General features: G+C 41.1%; 1 protein-coding gene across 1 annotated transcript in view; it reads right to left on the bottom strand.

Annotated features, from left to right (window-relative positions):
- LOC120931284 (leucyl and cystinyl aminopeptidase) overlaps positions 1–25,693 on the bottom strand; it is a 149,702-nt gene that overhangs the window by 53,518 nt on the left and 70,491 nt on the right. Inside the window, exons 4-7 of the mRNA XM_040342571.1 lie at positions 19,882–20,013; positions 17,837–17,957; positions 12,279–12,433; positions 7,595–7,708 (exon numbers count right to left, since the gene is read on the bottom strand). Coding sequence (XP_040198505.1) covers positions 7,595–7,708; positions 12,279–12,433; positions 17,837–17,957; positions 19,882–20,013 — 522 coding nt within the window. The remainder of the gene's footprint in view (positions 1–7,594; positions 7,709–12,278; positions 12,434–17,836; positions 17,958–19,881; positions 20,014–25,693) is intronic.

Here is a 25,693-nt window from a genome sequence, read left to right as displayed (position 1 = left end):
CTCACTGTGCCCCAAATTGCCGCCTCACTGTGCCCCAAATTGCCGCCTCACTGTGCCCCAAATTGCCGCCTCACTGTGCCCCAAATTGCCGCCTCGCCAGGGTGGAAGAAGTGAGAGGGCAGCCAGCAGGGCTGGATTTCCTTTCCCTGCCACCCCAAGGCCAGGTTTTGCAATGCACCCCCTCCCCACCAACCGAACCACCCCCCGGAGAATAGCAGTTGGATGGCAGGGGCAGCACGGTTAGTTCAAATATTTTTTCTAGTTTCTTCTTTTTTTTTTTTTATTACATTATCACTTTTTTTTTTTTTTTTTTGTAGCTTGTCGTTTTTACTTTTTTAATTTTTGTATAATTTTCTTATTTTTAATATTTTTCTTCTTCTTTACTTTTTAATTACTTATTTTTTTATTAATTGAATTATTTCTTATTTTTTTTTACATTTAACTTTATTGCCATTACACAAGAGAAAACAATTCCCTGTGTCATAGCAATTGAAGGTGACAGGTTCTCTTTGTTAACCCTGTCAGCTCCAAAAACAGTCCTCACAGTTGAGATGGGAAGAGCATAGCTTACCCATCTCACTGTGTGCCATTTGCAGCAAGGACAGGAGACTCGTCAGCTGGGGGAGGAGGAACGAACGGACGGAAGGCAGCTGGAGGGGGGGGGGGGAACGGACGGACGGACGGCAGCTGGGGGGAGGGAGGGGGGGAACGGACTGCAGCTGGAGGGGGGGGGGGGAACGGACGGACGGGAGGGGGGGGTTATCAGAGCCAGCAGGGAGAAGTGTGGGGGGAACGGATGGACGGCAGCAGCACATTCTCTGCTAGAAACCAACTGAACTCACCGCCCGTATGTTTAAACGTCTCCACTCCTGCTCGTACACAGCCCCACCTCCTCCTAAGCCCACGCTGTAATAGACAAAACACATCAGCGCATTGGACACGCATTCTGTCTATCACAGCGTGGTTAGGAGCAGGCGGGGCTGTGTGCAAACAGCGGAGACAATTTCAATGTGTTTTTTTACCGCTTTGCTCTGCAGTCCCGCGGCACACCACGGATCACGTGTGTGCCGATCCGAAGTCATTGATCCGTGCGGATCACGGATCAATGACGATCCGTTGCACCCCTAGCGTGAGCCATGCAAATCAGGCGTGACCCCATGCAAATGATGGTCCGAGCGCCAGAAAAGTACTTAAAACGAACTGAGCATGCGCTGGGCCATGGACGCATCCCTGTACGCATGCTCACAACCACGTCGGAACAAATGCCTATGCTACGCCAGATCACTGTGTACGCCGTTAGCGTAACCTACGCCCAGCCAGACCCACGTCCAACGTAAATTACACCGGCTTGGGTTCCCTGGTGCAGCCCTTTGCAACTTTACGCCGGACGTATGACTTTACGCGCACTGCGTCTGCCGCACGTACGTTTGTGAATCGCCATATCTCTCTCATTTGCATATTTGAATAGAAAATCAATGGGAGCGCCAAATGCGTCCAGCGTAAATATGCGCCCACTCTATGCCGGCGTAGGCAAGTTACGTTGGTGGGATGAAGCCTGTTTTTAGGCGTATCTTAGTTTGTGGGCATGGCGCATAAATACGACGGCGCATATTTGCACTTACGCGGTGTATCTGGAGATACGTCTGTGCAAGTGCTTTGTGAATCCGGGCCTAAGTGTGTAATGAGTAATATCCACCGTGTGGATGAGGAGATTTATTTCTATCACTTGTAAATCACAACTTATTTTTTAGCAAGCACACGAATATATATTTATTTGTTTATAAAACTTTTTTTAGTTACGAACAGAGTGGAGAAGGATTAGAACACTTGTCCTTTTTTTATTGTGTCTTAAGTTTTTCTTTAACCAATACTCCTGAAATTGTCTGACAAAAAGCACCTTTACCAGGAGGTTGTGGCACTGTTTAGGTCAATGGACCTTATAAGGACTAAAGCACAAAAAACGGTTCCTAAAGCAGCTGAATTAAAAAAAAAGGGGGGGGGGGACATGCATTAGATGTGTGGGGGAGATCTTAATTAAAAAAACTGTTATAGACCCTTATATCAAATTTACCTTTTGTACAAATCAATCACAAGCCTTCCCAGAATGTTTAGTATTCTTTTACCATACCATTTAAACTGTATACAATAACTTGAAAGACTGACATTTAAAAATGATGTTATAGCAGGACTACATAAATTCATATAAAACAGCATTTTCATCAGTACATTTCATACTGATAACAATAGCACCATCTTGTGGCAATTAAAGATCAATGCAGCAGCATTACAACTTTGTTAACTTAAAAATGATACAAGGTTTGGACAATTACATATTTAAAGCAAAGGAATGAGTACCATAAAGAACTGCCTGGGCTTTCTAGTATTTTCAAGTTTCACAATCACGTCAACAATGTTGTTATCCCATGGGTCTTCAGTTCTCCCCCTATGGACATGCTATTGATTATTGAGGCCACCCATCACATTTAGCAGCCAATGGGAAGGCAAGAGGCCACCACCAGTAAAATTAGGTTTTCACATTTGTTTTTTTTTATCGTTACAGCAGAGGTGCCCAACCTTTTAAAGCGAGAGGGCCACTTGGTAACTGGTCAGAGGCCACAATCAGCGGAGCGGGCAGATGGCAGGTCCATGTCTGCTCTTCATATGCAGAGCAGACACGGACCCAGCCGGTTTGGACTGGAGGTAGGACACAATTCGGTTTACATCTGCCACTCCTTAGAGGTAAATGGAGGATCCAATTGGGTCAGACTGACCGTGTGAAAGGGGCCCATGGCTGCTTTCACACGGATGCGCGGCGGTTTACCTACACTGCGGGTGCAACGCAGTGTACCTTTGACTTTTCTGCACTTTTCAATGGACTTCTATTATATTCTCCAGGTGTGGTGCACTTTCAAAAAGCTCACATAACTTGCATGTAATAACAGAAGTCTATGGCTCAGTGCAGGTAACCTGCAGGTGCACTGCTCTGCGTCTGCAGATGAGTATGAAAGCAGTCCAGTAACCACTGCAGAACAGATATGCCCATATATACACTATGATTTTAGTAATAAACTGACTTTTAATAACAGTATTCTATTCCATCCCAGAGCAGGAGGCCGTGGGCCACATCAGAGGGCTCCGCGGGCCACTGGTTGGGCACCCCTGATCTACAGCGACAGAAAATTCAAGGGAGCAGGATGGAAAATTTGCGAGTGTATATGTGTTTCTGATTCGGGAAACTACATGCTTTACAAAATTGACTGTTAAAAAAGTAAAACACATGTTTTATCACTTTTGAACAACATTTGTCCAGTCATCAAGCGTACAAAGAATTTTTATACGAATGTTCCTACAGAGGTTTGTTCAAAAATCTTCTAGTGTATGGCTAGCTTAAAGTATAACTAAAGACAAAACTTTTTCTTTAGTTTTGGATAGAGGAGAGGGGATAAAACCCCTGTCAGTTTTTATGGTTTACTGTGCCTCCAATTAGGGAGGTTCACACTCTCCATTTGTCCTGTTTACCATAATTATTGAAAGTGAACGTAAAAAGGAAATCCCAAATCTTGGGGTGTCCCCAGCAACGTAATAGAGTGGAAAGAGTTTCAATGGGGACACTAGTTCTGGTGACCTGGGGGGTCCCCAAGGAATTCCCTTAATTTTCAGGGATTTCCTCGTACTTCCTGCTTGGCTATGGGACAGGAAGTGAAGGGAAATCTCCCCAATGGAACACAGATGCCAAAAAATGAACCAACAGGGGTTTTATTTTTAACCCTCCCCTACTCTAAACAAAATAAAAAGTATTGCCTAAAGTTCTACTTTAACTTCCAAGTAGTATTCGGTATTTTAGCTGGCACTTTATAGTTCTCGGTACAGGTTGCCATTTATCATTCCATCTGCGAAGGCTGTTGCCTATTAAGCATAGCTATATACACATGGGATCTTTAAAAATAAAACACAACCAAACACAGAATAAATTCAATAGCAGTATCAAGCTGTAGTGTTATACTGTTTTATAGCTTGTCATGAGAAACACATATGTACATCATTCTGCAACTGATGAAGTCAGGAAAAGATTTCCAGCACTGAAACCCAGGTTAAAATTTTGCTAGTTGCAGCAATCAAATAAAGACTAAGCACTCAGGAACAGTTAAAGTAGTATTAACCCTCTTTTTTTATTTTATTTACCGGTATTTACTTAAAATGTAACTGTGCAACTAAAGGCATTTTTTTTTCCATTTTGGATAAAGTAAGGGAGGGTAATAACCTGTTTTTTTTTTGTCATCTGCATCCCATAGGAGAGTCTTCCCTTCACTTTATGTCCTATAGCCAAAAAAGGAAGTGAGTGGGAACCTCTTTCCCCTCTATTTCTGTTCTGGTGTCAACCCAAAATTTGGGATTTTCCTTTACTTTTGATGATAAAAGATAAATAGGACAAATAGAGAAGGCAGAAAGCAATAAAAAACTGGAAATTGCAGGTTATAACGTTCAATTCTGCTGGCTCCTATTTCAGTGCTGCTCCTCTAAACCTCCCTTTCTTACAGGAAGGTATTAAAGTAGAATGAAAAGCCCACCCCCCATTTTGGACAGACTAAGGGAGGGTTAAAACCTCTGTAAGGTTTCTCCCCGCTATTTGTGTCCAATTGGGGAGTTTTTCCTTAACTTCCCCTCAATCAAAACAGGAAGTGAGAGGAAATCCCTCCAAAGTGAGGGAATCCCTGGTTGTCACCAGGACTAGCTTCCTCATTGAAAGATTTCACCTATATTCCTGTTCTGGCGACAACCCAAAATTTAGGACTCTCTCTTTCTCTTTGATAATGGTAAAAGATGATAAATAAGTAAATGGGTGCACAGATGTCAATAAAAACCTGACAGGTGTTCAAATCCCTTTCCACTCCATCCAAAACAAAAAGTTTGCTTTTCATTATACTTTATTAGTGGAAAGTGCGGTCTTCAGTGAGCTTAGAGAAAGTGGTGGGGGGGGGGGGGGAGAGTTTAGGGGGTGCATTGTCATGCTAGGATATGGGGCTGTGTCTTTTTAGTGGCTCCATAGAATGCTTCAAAATAAAGGAGCTACCCTGAAACAGGAAACCAGTGGTCTTGGCACCAGCTTAAAATTACACTAAAAAGGCAAAACCTTTTTAATCTTGGATTAGAACCCTTCAGATTTGTATCGCCGTCTGTGCCCCTACTAGGATTCATCCTCTCTCTCTCTGTCCGGTTTACTGTTATAATTGAAAATTAACCACTTAAGGACCGGACCAATATGCTGCCTAAAGACCCAAGGTGTTTTTACAGTTACAGACAATTGCGCGGTCGTGCGACGTGGCTCCCAAACAAAATTGGCGTCCTTTTTTCCCCACAAATAGAGCTTTCTTTTGGTGGTATTTGATCACCTCTGCGGTTTTTATTTTTTGCGCTATAAACAAAAATAGAGCGACAATTTTGAAAAAAATGCAATATTTTTTACTTTTTGCTATAAGAAATATCCCCCAAAAACATATATAAAATTTTTTTTTCCTCAGTTTAGGCCGATACGTATTCTTCTACCTATTTTTGGTATAAAAAAAAAATCGCAATAAGCGTTTATCGATTGGTTTGCGCAAAATTTATAGCGTTTACAAAATAGGGGATAGTTTTATTGCATTTTTATAAATTTTTTTTTTTTTTTACTACTAATGGCGGCGATCATCGATTTTTTTCGTGACTGCGACATTATAGCGGAAACTTCGGACAATTTTGACACATTTTTGGGACCACTGTCATTTTCACAGCAAAAAATGCATTTAAATTGCATTCTTTATTGTGACAATGACAGTTGCAGTTTGGGAGTTAACCACAGGTGGCGCTGTAGGATTTAGTGTACACTTTGTGTGTGTTTACAACTGTAGGGGGGTGTGGCTGTAGGAATGACGTCATTGATCGAGTCTCCCATATAAAGGGGATCACTCGATCGATGCAGCGCCATAGTGAAGCACGGGGAAGCCGTGTTTACATACGGCTCTCCCCGTTCTTCAGCTCCGGGGAGCGACCGCGACGGAGCGGCTATAAACAAATAGCCGCGCCGTTTGCCCCGGATCGCTCCCCGAAGGAACCCGACCGCCGCGTGTAGCGGGGGGGGGGGGGGTCCCGATCGGACCCCCCACCCGCTAGAAGGCAGGGACGTACAGGTACGCCAATGTGCCTGTACGTGCCATTCTGCCGACGTATATGTACATGCGGCGGTCGGGAAGGGGTTAAAGAAAAAGAAAATCCCAAATTTTGGGTTGACATCAGAAGGGGAAATTTGTTATGGGGCACTAGTTCTGGTGACATCCCGCAGATCCTTCACTTTGGAGGGATCTCCTCTCACTTCCTGTTTTGGCTATGGGACAGAAGTGAAGGGAAATTTCCACAAAGACACACAGAGGCCAAAAAAAAACAACAGGGATTATAACCTTACTCTATCCAAAATAAAAAGTTATGTGTTGAGTTCAACTTTAAGCAGGCAAGGATTAAACTATAAAGAATATACACGCAAGCGATTAAATCTGCTGAAAGTGCTAAAAGCGGCGGTGCACCCGAAAGTGGAACTAGCGCTTAGGTGCCACATTTGGCACCTTTCAGGGGGAGGAGGTGACGGGGACCAGTTTAAACCTCCCCGGAATAGTTCATGGTTTATTTATTAGCAAGTTTGAAATTTGATTTTTTTTCCCCTTATACTGATGAAAAAGTACCCTTTAATTTCCAAGTATAAACAGATATCTGCAAAGTGATCTCAAATTGTTACCAAAAAAAAAAAAACACACAGCAGAAGGAAGGGATGCCATTTCATCAGTATTAGATCCTTGGCAAGATATTTCTGCCTCTAGTTATATTTAAAGTGGATGTAAACCCCCAATTTTTTTTTATGTCACAATGTAGGAGTATAAGATTTCCTATCATCTGTACCCAGTCTTGCCACACATAGTTAATCTAGCTCTGAGCAATCCTCTTTTATTGTTCAGTGAAAATGAACAGACTTCCAGATAAAAACCTGTCTAAATAAAAAGTCCTTTCCTCTCTCCTTGCTTTGAGTGACAGGTTATTTACATATCTAGCTTGGACATGTTTATCATATGTTATGTTATGTTTATCATAATATGAGGTGATCCACAGTATAAAAAGTGATAAATCGACCCCTCCCCCACATAACACATCCTGGTAATATACAATGAACTGTGGATCACCTCATATTATGATAAACATAACATAACATATGATAGACATGTCCAAGCTAGATATGTAAATAACCTGTCACTCAAAGCAAGGAGAGAGGAAAGGACCTTTTATTTAGACAGATTTTTATCTGGAAGTCTGTTAATTTTCACTCAACAAAATAAGAGGATTGCTCAGAGCTGGATTAACTCTGTGTGGCAAGACTGGGCACAGATGATAGGAAATCTTATACTCTACATTGTGACATAAAAAAATAAAAAATGTTGGGTTTACATCCACTTTAAGGTAAACAGATTATTTGAAATGTATCAGAACACAGTAATAAACCAGTGCCTCTAAAATCAAATATTTATGCAGTAAACAGATTCAGCCACAGTCAGTAATTTACTTTAAGTTTACTTACAGCATTTAACTCTGGGAAATTTGACTGCAGAGCAAAGTACTCCATGAAAGTTGCAAATCCTTCATTAAGCCACAGATCATTCCACCACTCCATGGTGACCAGATTCCCAAACCACTGTAGTAAGACAAAAGATATATAACAGAACATCTAGAACAGAAATCAGCATAATCAAAACATGCTTATCAATATGTGTTAAAAAAATAAAAATAAAACTTGTTTCTTTGCTTAGCTGGTACCTTCCCATGTTTTTTCTTTACCACTCTTCCGCCTTATGCAAGTCTATTATCTTAACAAGCATAAAGACAGACCATCTTTAGAGGGTAATCTACACATCTCCACTTTATATTTCATCATGTGACAAAATGTATGCAAGATCGAGCCTCCAGAAAAGTACAAAAATAGGTTTCGGAAAAAAAAACTGCAATAACAGTATACAGTTTTCCCCACCTTTAAATTTTGTAACAGCTATAGATCTGGATATTCTAAATATTTTTTGTTATTTTTTGTACCTTTTGGCCATATCCAGGGATCTCCAAACTACGGCCCTCCAGCTGTTGCGGAACTACACGTCCCATGAGGCATTGTAAAACTGAAATTCACAGACATGACTAGGCATGATGGGAATTGTAGTTCCTGAACAACTGGAGGGCCATAGTTTGGAGACCCCTGCGGCATATACTATGAAATAATTTCAGATGACACTGGATAAGATATTCTAACAAAAAAAAAATCAAACAACTTTAATTCTGATTATCTAGTCTTGGATTGGTATACAACATACATTTTTAACCGGATTTTAATTAGGAAATTCTTTTGAAAACCTGCTTCCCCACTCCAGTGCTCTTTATAATGTTCAGAAAGAAATGGGACATGTCTAGCCAGTTCTGGTATGGAATGCAATAGGTCCAGCTCTGCTGTATGTTGAAATGCACAGCAAAAATTTAGACCCCATACACAATATATATATATATAGTCATAACAGGAAAGCAAAAAATTTACTCTGAAAATACAAGCCATTAGCACAATAATTATCTGACTAAATATCAATTTCTGTGACCCCCAACTGGGCTTTAAATGTTAGTCACATCTACTAATGTGTCCACTCACTTTAAAAACGGAAGAAAACAATATCAATATATCAGAATTTTTTATTTTTTTTTTGCAAAAACTAAACAATTATCAGTTTTCATTTCTGTACTTAGTTCTCAAATACACCCAACAGGTCATGTTTGCAGGATTTCCTTCACCTTGCACAAGTGATTTAAAATCAAGGTCAATGTCTTGGTATGACAGGTACTTTTCTAAGGGAAATTTTCTAAATATGACTTGTTAAAAGTACTTGAAAATGGAGGTTAAAACCAATGATTTAGTCCCATAAAAACAGTTTAACTGGTAACACCTCTTATGCCGCATACACACGATAATTTTTCAGCATGAAAAAAAAAAAAGTTGTTTTTCAGCATGTCGAAAAAACTACGTTTTCCCAACTGTATCATTAAAACGATGTTGCCTACACACCATCGTTTTTAAAAATTGATCTAGCAAAGCGCGGTGAAGTACAACACGTACGACGGCACTCTAAAGGGGAAGTTCCTTTTCGCCTTTGGGCTGCTTTAGCTGATTCCATGTTAGTAAAAGACAATTTGCGCTTTTTTGTCTGTTACAGCGTGATGAATGTGCTTACTCCATTATGAACGGTAGTTTTACCAGAACGAGCGCTCCCGTCTCATAACTTGCTTCTGGGAATGCGCAGGTTTTTTACGTCGTTTTAGCCCACACACAATAATTTTTTACAACCCCGAAAAACGACATTGTTTAAAACGATGTTAAAAAATGCAGCATGTTCGAATTTTTTTTTTTTGTCGTTTTTCAGAACCTGAAAAATTATGTGAAGCCCACACACGATCATTTTAAAATTACATTTTTGAAAAACAAAGTTTTTTTCATGCCGAAAAATGATCGTGTGTACGCGGCATTAGGTTGTTCAACAGCTAGCAACAGCTAGCTATAGATCAACAGCTATCCGACAAAAAAAACAAAACCCTCCAATAGGGTTGTCGAAGTTGATAGGGAATTGGCATATTACACATTCCTTTAGTTAAAAATTGTCTAGTGGTCTCACAAATATTGAAAAATGAATTCCAGCCCCTTGTTAAGGGGCCATACAAGCCATATAAAGGACAGTACGGTTTTATCTTTGTTGACTCACACCAAAAGGAATGTTATTTGTTAACCGACAGGGATGTCACCGAGCCTGTTTTTTTCTCTACAATTTGCCCTTTTTCTTGCATTTACGTTCTAGATTACCACAGCCAAAACTGGCAATGTCTTAGTCTCGTCTCCAGAGCTGCATCATGCAAGCGTCTGGTCCGATTACCTGGCCATGAATTTATGGGGGGACTCCATGGCGAAACAGCATCTTTAGTTGAGTATTGTTGTTATATTTTCTAGTATCATCTGTATCTGCCAACACTTTTAATAAATCTTCTCTCCAAATTTCACCCAAACCTTTTTTTTCCACTCTTCCCAAGATCTTCTGCTCTCTAGCTCCCTTGTCTCCTCCTCCCTTGCTTATCTCCAGTACTTTTCCAGAGCCTCTCCCATCCTCTGGAACTCACTTCCCCAATCTGTCCTGTTATCTCCTACTCTGTCCACATTTAGGCGACCCCCGAAAACGTATCTCTTCAGGGAATCTTATCCTGCCTCCAGCCAACAACCAAATCTTCTACTCCCCTTATCAGTTCATCCCACACAGTACCTACCTTTTTGTTTCACCAGCCCCTCTCTCTAATGCTGTGTACACACGATCGGACATTCCACCATCAAAACCGTGGATTTTTTTTCCGACAGATGGTTCGCTCAAACTTGTCTTGCATACACACGGTCACACAAATGTTTTCGGAAAAAAACGAATTTCAAGAACGTGGTCACGTACAACACCACAACGAGCTGAGAAAAATTAAGTTCAATGGTTCTGAGCATGCGTAGGATTTTTGTGCGTTGAAATTGGCTACAGACAATCAGAATTTCCGACAAGAACTTTTGTTGTCGGAAAAATTAAGAACCAGCTCTCAAATATTTGTTGTCGGAAATTCCGTCAGCAACTGTCCGATGGAACATACACACGGTCAGATTTTCAACAACATGCTCACATTGAACATTTGTTATCGGAAATTACGGCATTAGAGTGTAAGCTCGCAGGAGCAGGGCTCCTCTGTCCCTCTTGTTTTGAATTGTACTGTTGGTTTAGTGTCTCCGTACATTGTAAAGCGCTGCGCAAACTGTTGGCGCTATATAATAATAATAATTTGTGTGATCTCTTTGCACAATATTGAATACAACCCCAATAAATGTTCCGAAACAGGAGTACAGTAAACTTCTGCATAACCCAGCAAGGACAGTGATACTTGCACATCACATTACAATATAGGTCTATAACAGCTTAGCTATCAAGATTGGGAAATCGGGAAGCCCGATTATGAACACTGGATCATTCATGGCTAAAATACCTCTTCATACTGCAAAAAAATTGCAGGATTATATGAATGAGCATTGGGACACAAGAACAGTGTACATTTATTGTGCACTGCATGGGTCTGAAACTATCCAGTCATCAAGATAGATGCTCGAATTGGGAATACTGGGCCTTTTACATTTACCCTTATTATATGAATATTAACCACTTCATTACTGGGCATTACTTAAACCCCCTTCGTGCCCAGACCAATTTTTCAGCTTTCAGCGCTGACGCATTTTGAATGACAATTGTGCGGTCATACAACACTGTACCCAAATTATATTTTTATAATTTTTTTCCCACAAATAGAGCTTTCTTTTGGTGGTATTTGATCATCTCTGCGATTTTTATTTTTTGCGCTATAAACAAAAAAACGACAGAAAATTTGGAAAAAAAACACAATATTGTTTACTTTTTGTTATAATAATATCCCAATTTTTTTTCCTCGGTTAGGCCGATACGTATTCTTCTACATATTTTTGTTAAAAAAAAAAGCGCAATAAGCGTATTTGATCGGTTTGCGCAAAAGTTATAGCACCTACAAAATAGGGGATAGATTTATGATTTTTTTTTTACTAGTAATGGCGGCGATCTGCGTTTTTTTTTTTTTTCGTCAGGCCTGCGATATTGCGACGGACATATCGGACACTTTTGACACAAATTTGGGACCATTCAAATTTATACAGTGATCAGTGCTAAAAAAATGCACTAATTACTGTATAAATGTGACTGGCAGGGAAGGGGTTAACACTAGGGGGTGAGGAAGTGGTTACATGTATTCCCTGGGTGTGTTCTAACTGTGTGGGGGGAGGGGACTGACTGGGGGAGGTGACCGATGCCGTGTCCCTATGTACAAGAGACACAGATCGGTCTCCTCTCTCCCTGAAAGGACGTCACAGAGCTCCACGTCCCTGCTGTCACCGCCGATCGCGTGTACCCGGCGGACATCGCGGCCGCCAGCACAGTGTTTACCCGCTGCGCGCCCCCCAGTGGCGCGCACGCGGGTAATGCACAGAAAAAGACGTCCAAAGACGTCCACTCGGCACTTGAGAGCCGCGCTGTGGACGTCTTTTGTCTATAGCGTGGTTCTCAAGTGGTTAATAATTGACTACAATTTGGCACAAAGAGTACTTTAAATGCAGCAAGATTACAAGAATATATGTTTACCTGATGTGCCAACTCATGAGCAATGACAGTGGTGATGAACTGTTTATCCATCAGTGAAGAGGAGTTCTCCTTGTAAAGCAGGGTGGTCTCTCGGAAGGTGATGAGACCCCAGTTTTCCATTGCTCCTGCCTGGATGTCAGGGATAGCTATCAGATCTACAAATAAAGAATCATTACAAATATTAGGTTATATAGATCAGTGTATAGTATGTGAATGTGGGCAATTAGGGCATATTCAGTTGGCAAGCACAGAATGATTGAGTGAGTCCTGTACTGAACTGTGTCTGGTACAGACTTAAACATATAATTTACACAGTTTATGAGATCTGAACTCCATTCATAAAGAGTCAGTCACCAAGGACAAGGTCATACTTTATGATTAATCCAAGTGAAGGTGATGCATCGGTCACATAAAGAGAGTGTGTGTGTGTGTGTGCGTATATATATATATATATATATATATATATATATATATATATATATATATATATATATATATATATATACACACACATACATACATACATACATATATATACACACACATATACACATACATACACACACACATATATATATATATACATACATACATACATACATACATACATACATACATACATACATACACACACACACACACACAGTACAGACCAAAAGTTTGGACACACCTTTTCATTCAAAGAGTTTTCTTTATTTTCATGACTCTGAAAATTGTAGATTCACACTGAAGGCATCAAAACTAAATATAAAAATAAATAAAATATATTTCATATTCTAGGTTCTTCAAAGTAGCCACCTTTTGCTTTGATTACTGCTTTGCACACTCTTGGCATTCGCTTGATGAGCTTCAAGAGGTAGTCACCTGGTGCAGCACCCCATCACTCTCCTTCTTGGTCAAATAGCCCTTACACAGCCTGGAGGTGTGTTTGGGGTCATTGTCCTGTTGAAAAATAAATGATGGTCCAACTAAACGCAAACCGGATGGAATAGCGTGCCGCTGCAAGATGCTGTGGTAGCCATGCTGGTTCAGTATGCCTTCAATTTTGAATAAATCCCCAACAGTGTCACCAGCAAAGCACCCCCACACCATCACACCTCCTCCTCCATGCTTCACGGTGGGAACCAGGCATGTAGAGTCCATCCGTTCACCTTTTCTGCGTCGCACAAAGACACGAGTTTGGACTCATCAGACCAAAGCACAGATTTCCACTGATCTAATGTCCATTCCTTGTGTTCTTTAGCCCAAACAAGGCTCTTCTGCTTGTTGCCTTTCTTTAGCAGTGGTTTCCTAGCAGATATTCTACCATGTAGGCCTGATTCAAACAGTCTCCTCCTAACAGTTCTAGAGATGCGTCTGCTGCAAAAGGTGGAAGAACCTAGAATATGAAATATATTTTCAGTTGTTTCACACTTTTTTGTTATGTATAATTCCACATGTGTTAATTCATAGTTTTGATGCCTTCAGTGTGAATCTACAATTTTCATAGTCATGGAAATAAAAAAAACTCTTTGATTGAGAAGGTGTGTCCAAACTTTTGGTCTGTACTGTATATACACACACACACACACACACATATACAGTGGGGATGGAAAGTTTGGGCACCCCAGGTAAAAATTTGTATTAATGTACGTAACGAAGCCATGGAAAGATGGAAAAATCTCCAAGAGGCATCAAATTACAGATTAGACATTCTTATAATATGTCAAAAAAAGTTAGATTTTATTTCCATCATTTACACTTTCAAAATTACAGAGAACAAAAAAATGGCGTCTGCAAAAGTTTGGGCACCCTGCAGAGTTAATATCTTGTACTGCCCCCTTTGGCAAGTATCACAGCTTGTAAACGCTTTTTGTAGCCAGCCAAGAGTCTTTCAATTCTTGTTTGAGGTATCTTTGCCCATTCTTCCTTACAAAAGTCTTCCAGTTCTTTGAGATTTCTGGGCTGTCTGTCACGCACTGCTCTTTTAAGGTCTATCCATAGATTTTTAATTATGTTGAGGTCAGAAGATTGTGAATGCCATGGTAAAACCTTCAGTTTACGCCTCTTGATGTAATCCCCCGTGGATTTTGAGGTGTGTTTAGGATCATTATCCATTTGTAGAAGCCATCCTCTCTAACTTCAGCTTTTTAACAGATGGCATCAAGTTACCCGTTACTTAGTTTCGAAGCAGTTAAGCATCGCATGAACGATATCACGATCAATGAGAAATTACCAGCCCTTGCTTCAGACACCCATAACAAATTTCTCATGGTATGGCAACCATGGATAACGTACTCCCAATCTTCCAGGTTCGACAATCGACTTCTTTCAATTCAAGGGTTTCCCGCTGCGCTGGACTCTTTTCTCTCTTTTTTTCTATCTAGTCTACTTTTCCCTTTCTTATGTCTTTCTTATGCTTCAACTACTGTTATAATATAAAAAAAAATCTTGCACTAAATGGTTACAATGGTTGCATACTACCATTAAAGTATAGTATATTTGCATATATAGGCAGTCTTTAGTTTTTCTTTTCTTTTTTGATTGTACCGTTTTGTACTTTACTTGCTTATCCTGCCTTGATTTTATTTCACCATGCACCATAATCTAGATCAACGACTGCTCCAACACATGGACTTCAACTACCTTTACATTGTTTTGGTGTTGTTTCTAACTCTCTAATCACATCCCTCCGATGGGATCTTTTTTCTGTATGTTCAGTTTCATGTAACCATCTCATTGTCAACGTAACCTGTTGAATTTAATTGTTCTACAAATAAAATACTTTGTAAAAGAAATTGGACAATGAAAGAGCAGCACAATAATGAGTTAATGTTTAGGATTCTGTTAACAAATTTCTGTGTTAGACTGACAGTATTGCACAATCTCTCAGAGCCATCATTACCTCACACTGCTGGCCCTCAGTCTTCTATTGTGCAAGAGAACACGGGGCGAGGATATTAGGACGGATTCTAAAACTAGTAACATTCACAAGTAGATTGAGTGTGTTAAAGTGAATACACTAGATGTTTCTGATTACTGTACATTGGGTCTATAGAACCAGGAGTCGAGGAGTGATGTCAGAGGGATGATCTTGTAGCAGTGTCTTGTGCTCCATTCTGAGGAAGTGGCCATCTCTATGACGCAAATACATTTATGGTGTTCTATATATACAGTTTGTGGCCAAAAAAAATCTACTTGAAAGAGGAACTTCATTTTTTCCTTTAACGCTTCAGTATTTGCTGCTGCTGACTATTAAAAATCAGGTGCCTGGGGTCCAGCGCTGTCTTCCTGCAGGCGGCTCTTCTTACCATTGCGTGTCCCCAGTTTCACCATCTTGCATATGGGAGCAAACCATGACTTTGAGGAACCACAGTCGTCTGCCAACTGAGCACGGGAGATCTCACCTGGCAGTCATCCTTGCCTAGACGAGGGTTCCAGAAGTGGGAACGGGTACCGATCAAAATCTCACCCCCCCCCCACCCAACAAAAAAAAAAAAAACTCATGGGCAGGATGGGGGAGTATCAGGTACTATCAGGTAGTAACAAAAGTACACTCACCAAGGCCAAGATGCTGAGGGTGGCTCCCTTTGCGACCCGGCGCGGTCCGCCCCCTGAAATGAGGACAGGGGAGCAGACGCACCAGGAGGCACCGGTACCGATGGGAAGGTGAAGGTTCGGTGCGTGAAACAGGAACAACCAGGCAGTAGTCCACTTGGGAATGGCTGAAGATATGGCAGGGAATTCCAGGAGGTCCGGGAAGCAGGATTGGTAGGAAACAGGGAAATCCAGAAAACAGGCTGTGGTCAAGGAAGTTCAAATAAACAGGGTAGTCCAAAGTTCAAGCCAAAAGGTCAAGGGCAGGTGAGATCAGAATAGTCCAATAGGCAAGCCGAGGTCAAGGTAGGAGAAGGCAGCAATCCGGTAGAGTATAGCCAAGGTCAGGTAAACAGGAACAAGATCAGGTAAGGTTTTTCCAGGATCCAGGAAACACTCCAAACAAGCGCTGTGACAAACCAGCAACTAGCCACAGGAAAGGGAGAGGTTTAAATAGCCCGCTCAGGGCTCTGATTGGCTGGACGGAACTACAGGTCTTGCGCGCCCGTGCGCGCGCACCTGCACGCGCACGCCAACACCACGCACGCACGCGCGCGGCGCAAACAGCCGCGATTGCACCGTTCTGGAAGGCAGGTAAGAGTTAGTGCCCTGACAGGGAGGAAGCAAACCAGTGGGACCTCACTTATTGAGTGAAGTTTGCTTTATTAAAGAGATAGTTTCCATTCACATCTTTTAACGATGGCCACTTCTGCTGACAGCTTTCCCTTTAAACCAGTGAACCATCTAATCCCTCACAATTGCGACAGGCAAGTGACGTATGCAGAAATTGCTTACAGATTTCACAGCTCCAATTACAAAAGGGACCCACCTATATTCTTTCCCTGTGCACAACAGAATGATTTGCAATGTCAAACAGACGACAGCAAACTCTGATAAACACCTGCTTATTATCTCTGCTCATCAACCCTACATCTCCTAGAGTTTAAAAATCACTTACATCTTCAGATTGGGAAAAACACACATCATTTAACGCTGTGCAATCAAGCAAAGAACGTTTTCAATGTTCTCTGAGTGGGGAAAGACTCGGTGGCATCATTGTGAACAAGGAACTAATCAAGGGATGCGATAATAAGACAACTGCTTAATGCGAACTAAATTAAATGTAATGCAAATTAATTACAGTATTAAAACAAACACACACATTTGGCGTGCAGGGTTACTGGGAGTTGCACGGATCTCTGAGGATTCCTAATAAGAAATTCACATCTAAACAGTTTTTCCCTTGTGTTTATGGCAGGATAAAGGCAGAGCACACGGAGAGGCTGAGAAATAAGGGGAAAATGTCTGAATTGCATGGAAATTCAATTTGCTATTACAGGAGAATCAACGAGTTTCATATTTACCATAATATCCTTATGGTCCTTTTTCATAGGACCACACAAAGGCACATCATTTATTTTTTTGGTCTTTTTTAAATTCCTGCCTTATTCACCTCTTAAAGTGGTTGTAAACCCTTTACAACCACTTTAGCCTACAGGTAAACCTAGATTAAGGCTTACCTGTAGGTGATTGAAATTTGCAAATCTCCGTAGGGCGATTTCTCCTGCGCGTGCACCGGAGTTAAAAAGGGCACGCTGTGCCGTTTCTATCTAGGATCATGCCGTTAAAGGCGACTCCGGCTCTCATGCGCGGGAGTGACGTCACGCGACTCCGGCCAGTCACAGTGCCGGAGTTCGCGACCCCGGAGGGAAGAGGGGTGAAGAATGGCCGCTCGCTACTAGTGAGGAAGACAGGGACATTGCGGGCTTCTCCTGCAGGCAAGCGTCACATAATGGGCTACTATGCGATGTAATATACACTGGACTGTCACTTCTTATTGCTAATCTTGTTTTTCTATAAGCCATTGGCCATCTGTATACATCCTCATCAGCTTAATTTACTTTATTGTCAACAATGTTACCTTGGTTTATTCCTCAATAAACATACGTAAAATAAATATATTTGCAGGAAACACAACAAACCTAATTTTGAGAGTGGATAGTGAATTCCAAAATATTGTGTATAAAATTCCAGCAGTGTCGCTGCTGCGCTCAGAGCGTACTGTGCCTGATCGACCTTTTGTGGTATGGCATAGACAGATATCTGTTAATAAAAAGACAAGAAGACAGATATTGGACATTTCAGCCAAGTAGAACTTAAGGTATATCTAAAGACGTTTGTATGACAATTCATACAGGTAACAACAACAACAGTGTCTCCCTACACTGTGTGCATCAATAGAAACACACAGCCCCATACAGCTTAGGATGGAAAGGAACACCCTTTTTCCCACTCTGCTTCTCCCCCCTCCCTTCTCCAATCTAACAGACTGACTGGAACATACACAGTCCACTGTTAACGCTTTCCTGTGAAGTTGAAAAAAGCAGCACAGAGAGCAGGAGCTCGCAGCAGTAAAAGTTGAAAACTTCAACTACTGGCGGAAGAATTTAAAAAAATAGTCTACTTTGAAATGTTAATTTTATTGTAGTCAAGCTAAAAAAAAAAAAAAAAAAAAAAAACACCCGAGGGTTTATTACTACTCCTTCTACCAAATTCCTAGGTGCAAACAAAGCAAAGCTGGGCCACCTTTTTCTACACATCACTCTTGGTTAGTGAGGCAATAAATCACATTTACAGATTGAATAAGAACAAGTGAGAGGAAGTGGGCAGGAGCATGAGCACAACATGGGCTTCTAAGCCGCTCACACTGAAATCTAATAAAATCAAAGCGGTTTCTGCAGGGCATGTAGGTTACTGCTTTATAGAGCGGTTGGCAGTATACTTGGTGTGAGTTATCCATTGTAGTTGTATACATTTTGTATCAAATCAGGCATGTCTTTGCACTACAAAGATCAAAAAAAAAAAAAAAGAGATTCTACAATAATTTTTTTAAGTGCGTAGGGAGCTTAAATTGAGGCTTGCAGATATTCTGCAATTGTTGAATACTATAGACCAGGGGTTTTCAAACTTTCTAAACAAAGGGCCGGTTTACTGTCCTTGAGAATTTAGGAGGCCGGACTGTGGCCAGTAGGAGTAGAAAAGGACCATACGTCAGTGGGAGGAATCGCGCCCCATCCTTGGCGTCAGTGGGAGGAATAGTGCCCCATCGTCGATGTCAGTGGGAGCAATCGCCCCTGACCATTGATGTAATTGTGACCCATTGTTGGCTTCTTTGGGAGAAATTGTTCCCCAACTTTAGTGTCATTGGGAGAAATAGTGCCTCTTCATTGCGGTCAGTGGTGACGCATGCCCCATAGTTGCTATCAGTAAATTAAATGGTGCCCCAAGGCCCATGTAAAAGCAAGCATAGGGCCAAATCTGGCCCCCGGGCCGCAGTTTGGAGACCACTGCTATAGAGTAACAATTATTACACTGTGGGGCTGACTTACAAGGTAACTGGAAAGTGTAAAATCCATGCAGCTTTGCATGGTAGCCAATCAGCTTCTAATTTTAGCACGTTTAGTTAAGCTTTGACAAAAGAACCTTGGAGCTGATTGGTTTCTATGTCTATGCAGAGCTGCATTGCCTTTTCCAGTTTTAGTAAAAAAAAACTCCTGTATTTACTATTCCACTCATATGTAAATCAAAGAGGTGAACTTTCATCAGCATATTACATCAGGTAAATTAACTAAAGGCAATTGTTTTTCTTTTTTTGAATAGAGGGGAGAGGAATTGGAACACCTTTCAGGTTTTATTGCTGTCTGTGCCCCCGTTAAAGAGATTCAGCACCTCCATCTCTCCTGTTTACTGTTATTACCAAGAGTGAAAGCAAAAGAAAGCATCCAACTTTGGGTTGTCATCGGAACAGAGATGGATGGGAAATCTTCCAATGGGGACACTAGTTCTCATAACACAGGGGATTCCCTCTCATTTCCTGTTTTGGCTATGGGACAGGAAGTGAAGGGAAATGTCCCAAATGGAACAGGGGTTCCCTACCTTACGCTATCCAAAATAATCCTTCTCTGCTATATATCCCCTGTGTACCATACTGAAGAAACACTGTGGCCCTGGGGTAACCATTACTTACAAGAGTTCCATTTACACTGATAGATGAATTCTTCATGTCGGACACAATGAAAGCGACAAGGTAGGTGCTCATTTTCACACTGGTTGCAAACTCGTCAAGAAACAGCCCATCCGGGAGTGTGGTTGTGCTTGTCTGCAAAGAAACAAACTGGTTAGACTGTCTGATAGGTTAGAAGAAATGATGCTTAGTAGTTGTACCAATGCTTCCCAAACGTGGCAAGGTTGGCAAGACAGTAGCCTAGGTTCAAACAGGAATTGCAGTACCAGTCTGCATAACAGGGAAACTAAAATGGCTTTTAATTCTTTTTATTTTCTCTTTTGCCATAGTTCCAAACTCACCTGCCCACCTTGTTTTTTTGGGGGCGTTTCCCACTCACTGTAGTTATCCTGTAGTCATTTGTTCTCTCAAGCTGAAGAGATCACGGCTTCCACCATCCATAGCACCCGCCCTGTGTCTATGTTAGAGATTAGAAGGCTTCCAAATCACTGCTTAAAGAGGAAGAGCAGGGCGGGCTGAATGAGCCAATTTTCAATGCGCCTGCGGTGACATTTTGGTATGAATTTCTCCACAGTCCCTACAGCCACAGAAGTTTCTGAGGGCTCGTTTTAAAACTCATTGAAATGGTCCTAAAAAGGTAGAACGATTTTTACCTTAATGCATTCTATAATGGTAAGAAAAAAAAAAGAAAAATGGCATGCAGTTCACCCCCCCCCCCCCCCCCCACCACCAACTTATACTTAACCAAGCCCAATCTTTATCCAGCGATGTGCACGAGAGTAAAGGTTCTGTCTGCTCTCTACCGCCTCACTGGCTCAGAGATAGCAGCCAGAACAATTGGCTCCTGCTGCTGTCGATCACACCCAGTCACGAGAGAGCAGAAGGCAGGGCTTAGTACCAATGTCTGTGCCAATAGATGCAAACATCGAGGCTCGAAAGTGAGTGCACTTTGAGGGGGGCCCAGAGCACCCGCGGGAAGAGGTGAGAAGAGGAGGAGGACCAGGGATGCTCTGTGCAAAACTATTGCACAGAGTAGGTATGATATGTTTTTTTTTTATTGTTTAATGACTTGCCGACCGTCTTCCGCATATATACTGTGGCAAGGTGGCTCGGCTGCACAAACTGATGTACCTGTATGTCGGTCCGTGCATGTGGTGTTGTGGGCGGGAGCATTCCCGCGGGGCCGTCAAACTTAATGTCCGCCAGCCACCTGTGATTGCAATACAGAGAGGCAGAAGGGGGATCTCCCTTTCTGACAGGGGACAACGCAGTGATCAGGAACAGCGATCACTGTTGTCCCAGCTAGTTCATCCCTCACACAGAACACACCCAGGAAACACTGTTTACCATTTGATCACCCCTAGTGTTAACCCCTTCCCTGGCAGTGTCATTTATTTTTACACTGATCTGTGCATTTTTTATTTATTTTTAGCACCAATCAATGCAATAATGTCACTGGTCCCCTAAAAGTATCACTCGGGGTCAAACTTGTGCGCAGAAATCCAGAAGAAAAAAAAAAAAAAAACGCAGATCACCGCAATTACTATTTAAAAAAAAAAATGGATAGATTATATATATATATATATATATATATATATATATATATATATACACACACACACACACACACACACACACCATATTTATATATACACACACCATACAGTATATAAATAACAAAAAATATGTTGCAGAATACATATCGGCCTAAAATGATGAATAAATATGTTTTTTTAATTTTATTTTTTCAGGTATGCATCATAGCAGAAAGTTAAAAAAATAAAATAAATTCTTTCAAAATGGTCAGTCTTTTTTGTTTATAGCGCAAATAAAAAAACACAGAGGTGATCAAATACCACCAAAAGAAAGCTCTATTTGTGGGGAAAAAAGGACATCAATTTTGTTTGGGTACAACATCGCACATAGGAACTGATGGGAAAGTGTTTGAGATTAAAGAATTCAGCAAGTGTAGCTCCTCCTATGTTGTTTACTTATTATGGTGCCCTTGTGGGCTACTTTATGTTGGGAGGACCAAAAGACTCCTAAGGGTGCGAATTGCTGAGCATCTAGCTAAAATCAAAAAAGGTTTTGAATACACTTTAAAAAGAAACATCAACAAGATCCTACTCTAGCTCAATTCTGCGGAATTGGTTGCGTCTACTCAGGCTGGAGAGGGTCAAATAGAGTAAGGGACCTCTCACAGCGTGAGACTCAATGGATTTTTTTATTAAAATGTCTTCACCCACGAGGTTTGAATATAGAAGTTGATTCAAATTGCTTCATCAATAACTCTTGAATCACTTATATTTTTTCTGACCAGATTATGTGTGGGTATGTGAATTCTCCATATACATACATATATATATTCCTTTGGTTCACAGTCATATTTTTGTGACCTGTCGCTGTTTAGTTTCTTCTTTGTGTTTTTTATTTATGGTTCAAGCTTCTATGATTGCACTAGGATATATTATGCCTTTAGCATGGGGTAGACCAGTTGTAACCCATATCATTGTGCTAGTCTATAGAGGGAGTACCGCCTTTGAAATGAATTGTTTAATCATATTAAATACAATTGTTCAAGTGGTGTAGCACTCCCTTGAGCTGTGGTACTCATACGATCACAGTGTGATCGCTTCAGCCATTACGGTATATATAGTGAATTCTATTATATCAACCATTCATTCAAATGCTTTGAGTTTAAGATATAATTAACTTTTAGATATATGCTTGTATTTATTATGTGAACTATTTTAATTATCAGACCTTCCGTATGAAGTATATATAATAGAGTGTAATATCAGCATTGTTCACATTTTCATGTTAATATGCATTGGAGTATCTGTGTGTGCTGATAAATTGTGGTCACGGGGACACTCGAGAGGCCGTTCTAATGTTTAATAGAGCTTGCCAGGTGACCGCCTACTTTATTTGCTTCATCGTAATGTTTTTTTAAAAGTTTTTTAATAGTTATACTGTTCATTCACCTAAGCTGCCTGTTGCCCTGTTACCGTACGGCTGACACATGAGACTTCCGCCCATAGTTATGGCTGGGTCTATGTCCCATTGGTTGCGACGTGCACGTGACCGGACTAGTTGCGTTGCTCGTCGCCCTGGTGATGTCCTAGCGGTACACGCAGCTTCCGCCCTTAGGTATGGCGGTAGTCGTTCCTTATTGGTTGCGACGCATCGCCGCTCAGAAAGGGCACAGTATATACGCCCATAGTGTTTGTGGCGTCCGCGCGACATTGGTTATTTAGGCCCATGTGACCTCCTGAGCTGGGTGAATATTAGGAGGTAAATGGGATGATGAGGCCACACCCATGATTAAGTCCGGAAGTAACGAAACATGTCAGGGCGTGGCCTAATCAGCATTTGAACTACGTGACACGCTAAGGACAAGTAGTGTGTATCTTTGGGCTGTTTGGTTATCCGAGCAAGCAAGTCCTATTCGAGTGGGGTGCAGTGCCAAGATTGCGGTGAGAGTGTCTGGTTTATCGAGTCCGCCGTGACCACCGTTTGTCAGCTAAAAGATTTGGAGTTAACATATGTGCTGCTGTGATTCACTGCTTGCTATTTAATTTAGTTTGTGACACATCGGAGAGATTTTGGGTATATGCTTACTAGCCAAGCACGAGAGTGTAAGGCATATTGTTGTGGTGAGTGGCCATTTTGATGGGTGACTGGAGCACTAAACACTTGAGGTGTGGTGGAAGTCCTTGAAGATTGGAACGAACACTGTTACTATACCTTATGAACTTTTTTACTTGCTACTTCACCCATTTAGTTTATCACGGGTTCAACTTATTTACACCTAGTTATATCCAATGGCATGTTTGAGATATACACTCTTTGTATTTTTCTATTTACATATATTCATACATTTATATATTTTTGTATGTTTGTGTATTTTTGCACAGTATTGTACATTTAGTAGAATATTGGTATATTCTATCAGCGCTGTTCATTTGTACTGACACTTGGTGTACAGGATAAGGTACTTATTTTTCTTTTCACAACATTGCACAACAGCGTAATTGTAAGTTAAAGCGGAGTTCAACCAAAAATGGAACTTCCGCTGTCCGGGTTCCTCCTACCCCCCTCCGGTGTCACATTTGGCACCTTTCAGGGGGGAGCATATACCTGTCTAATACAGGTATTTGCTCCCACTTCCCGCGAAAGATCACGCAGGATCCGCGGCTATCTAGGCCATGTCCGGCCCCTCCTCGCCCCCCCACGCTGTCTTCTGGGAGACACACTGGTCCCAGAAGACAGCAGGGACCACTCAGAGCATGCAACATGACTCGCGCATGCGCAGTAGGGTTGGCCTCATCTCCACCCCCATCCAGTAGACAGCCTGTGGTGGGAGAAGCCTGTCACAGCTCTGCTTCTGAACAGGCGAAGAACAGCACAGTTATGATGGCACTACTACTTTTACAAAAGATCTGGATTTACAAATGCAATTGGTAAACCCAACCAAAATGTAAATGATGTGTGGCCAGGGTGGCTAAAAAAAAAAAAATGGATTTTGATTTAAATCTGATTTTTTTTTTTTTATAAAATGCTTTTGGAGTAAAAATCCATCTAAAGATAGTTTTCTATTTAGGATACAATAATAATTTAGTTTATTCAGCATGAAATGGAGCTCAGGAATATTCCTTTATCCCATTGTTTTGCAAATCTATGTACACTACAAACTGTATGAGTGAATTGGTTCTGATATCACCGTTTTACGAACCTGACAGCTTATTATTCTAAAAAGAATCTTTAATATTTTCAAACAAAATGAAGGTTTCCTAACCACCAGCAAGAAAAAGGCCTTACATTTGAAGAGCACCTGTCATTTTAAATTTATTGTGGCAGCGCCCGTTAGTGGGCATCCACTCACCTGCTGCTGCCACGTGCCTCACATTGTTGTGTCACTGCCATATCATCAGCCGTCCCATTTAAGTGAATAGGACTGTCGGTGAGTCAACAGCGGGTCAGAGAAGCCGCTGCGGGACAGAGATGACAGTTGCTCTTTAAAAATTATGATTTAAATCAAGTTGAATTAATTAAGCCTTTTTACTAGTTATCGAGGATTCCATTTAAACTAAAATTGTGTCCCTAGGGTCCAGCTTTAACATGTTCCAGCTCATTATGCTGCTTTATTCTTATAAGAAAAAAACATGTAAAAACCCAGCAGAAAGAGTTGAACACCATTGTCATTGCCATATCAGGTGTGTGTACAGACAAGAACAACCTATAGAAACTCCCTGAAATTTTAAGAAATAGGAGGCTTAACTCTCCAACATGCTGCAAAAATGAAATTTCTCCTTCGAATAATTTGTACCATTAATTCAAAACAGTAACTTTTACATATGTAGCCTTATGGCTATAATCTCAAAAGTTGACCATTTAATTTTTTAGGCTCGCTTTCCTCTATCTTCATCTGGTGATCCAGCCAGTAAGCCTGTTATCCTTAGGCCTCATGCACACTGGATGTTTTTACAGCTGCTGTTCTTGGCTTCAGACGTTTTTTTTCTAGTCATTAAATTCTCCATCATGTTATCCTATGTGTCCATGCACACATAGGCTGTTATCAGTAGTTTTGGGCAGTGGCGTTTTTATGTAGTGGGTTCTGAGAGACGTTTTCAGCTGTAAAAACGCTCTAACGCTGATAAACGTCAATAAACGCTCAAAAACGTAGTTCACCTGCGTTTTGTAAAGTTTTTGATCCAAAAAGAATGCCAATGCGGAAAACCGCTAAAAACTGCTATTGCAAAAATGTTGAAAAACTCACTGCAAAGCTACTACATTAAAGTGGATGTAAACCCAC

The sequence above is a fragment of the Rana temporaria genome, chromosome 1 (genome assembly GCF_905171775.1).
Source record: "Rana temporaria chromosome 1, aRanTem1.1, whole genome shotgun sequence".
Taxonomy (NCBI): domain Eukaryota; kingdom Metazoa; phylum Chordata; class Amphibia; order Anura; family Ranidae; genus Rana; species Rana temporaria.
This window is presented reverse-complemented; position numbering and strand designations above follow the sequence as displayed.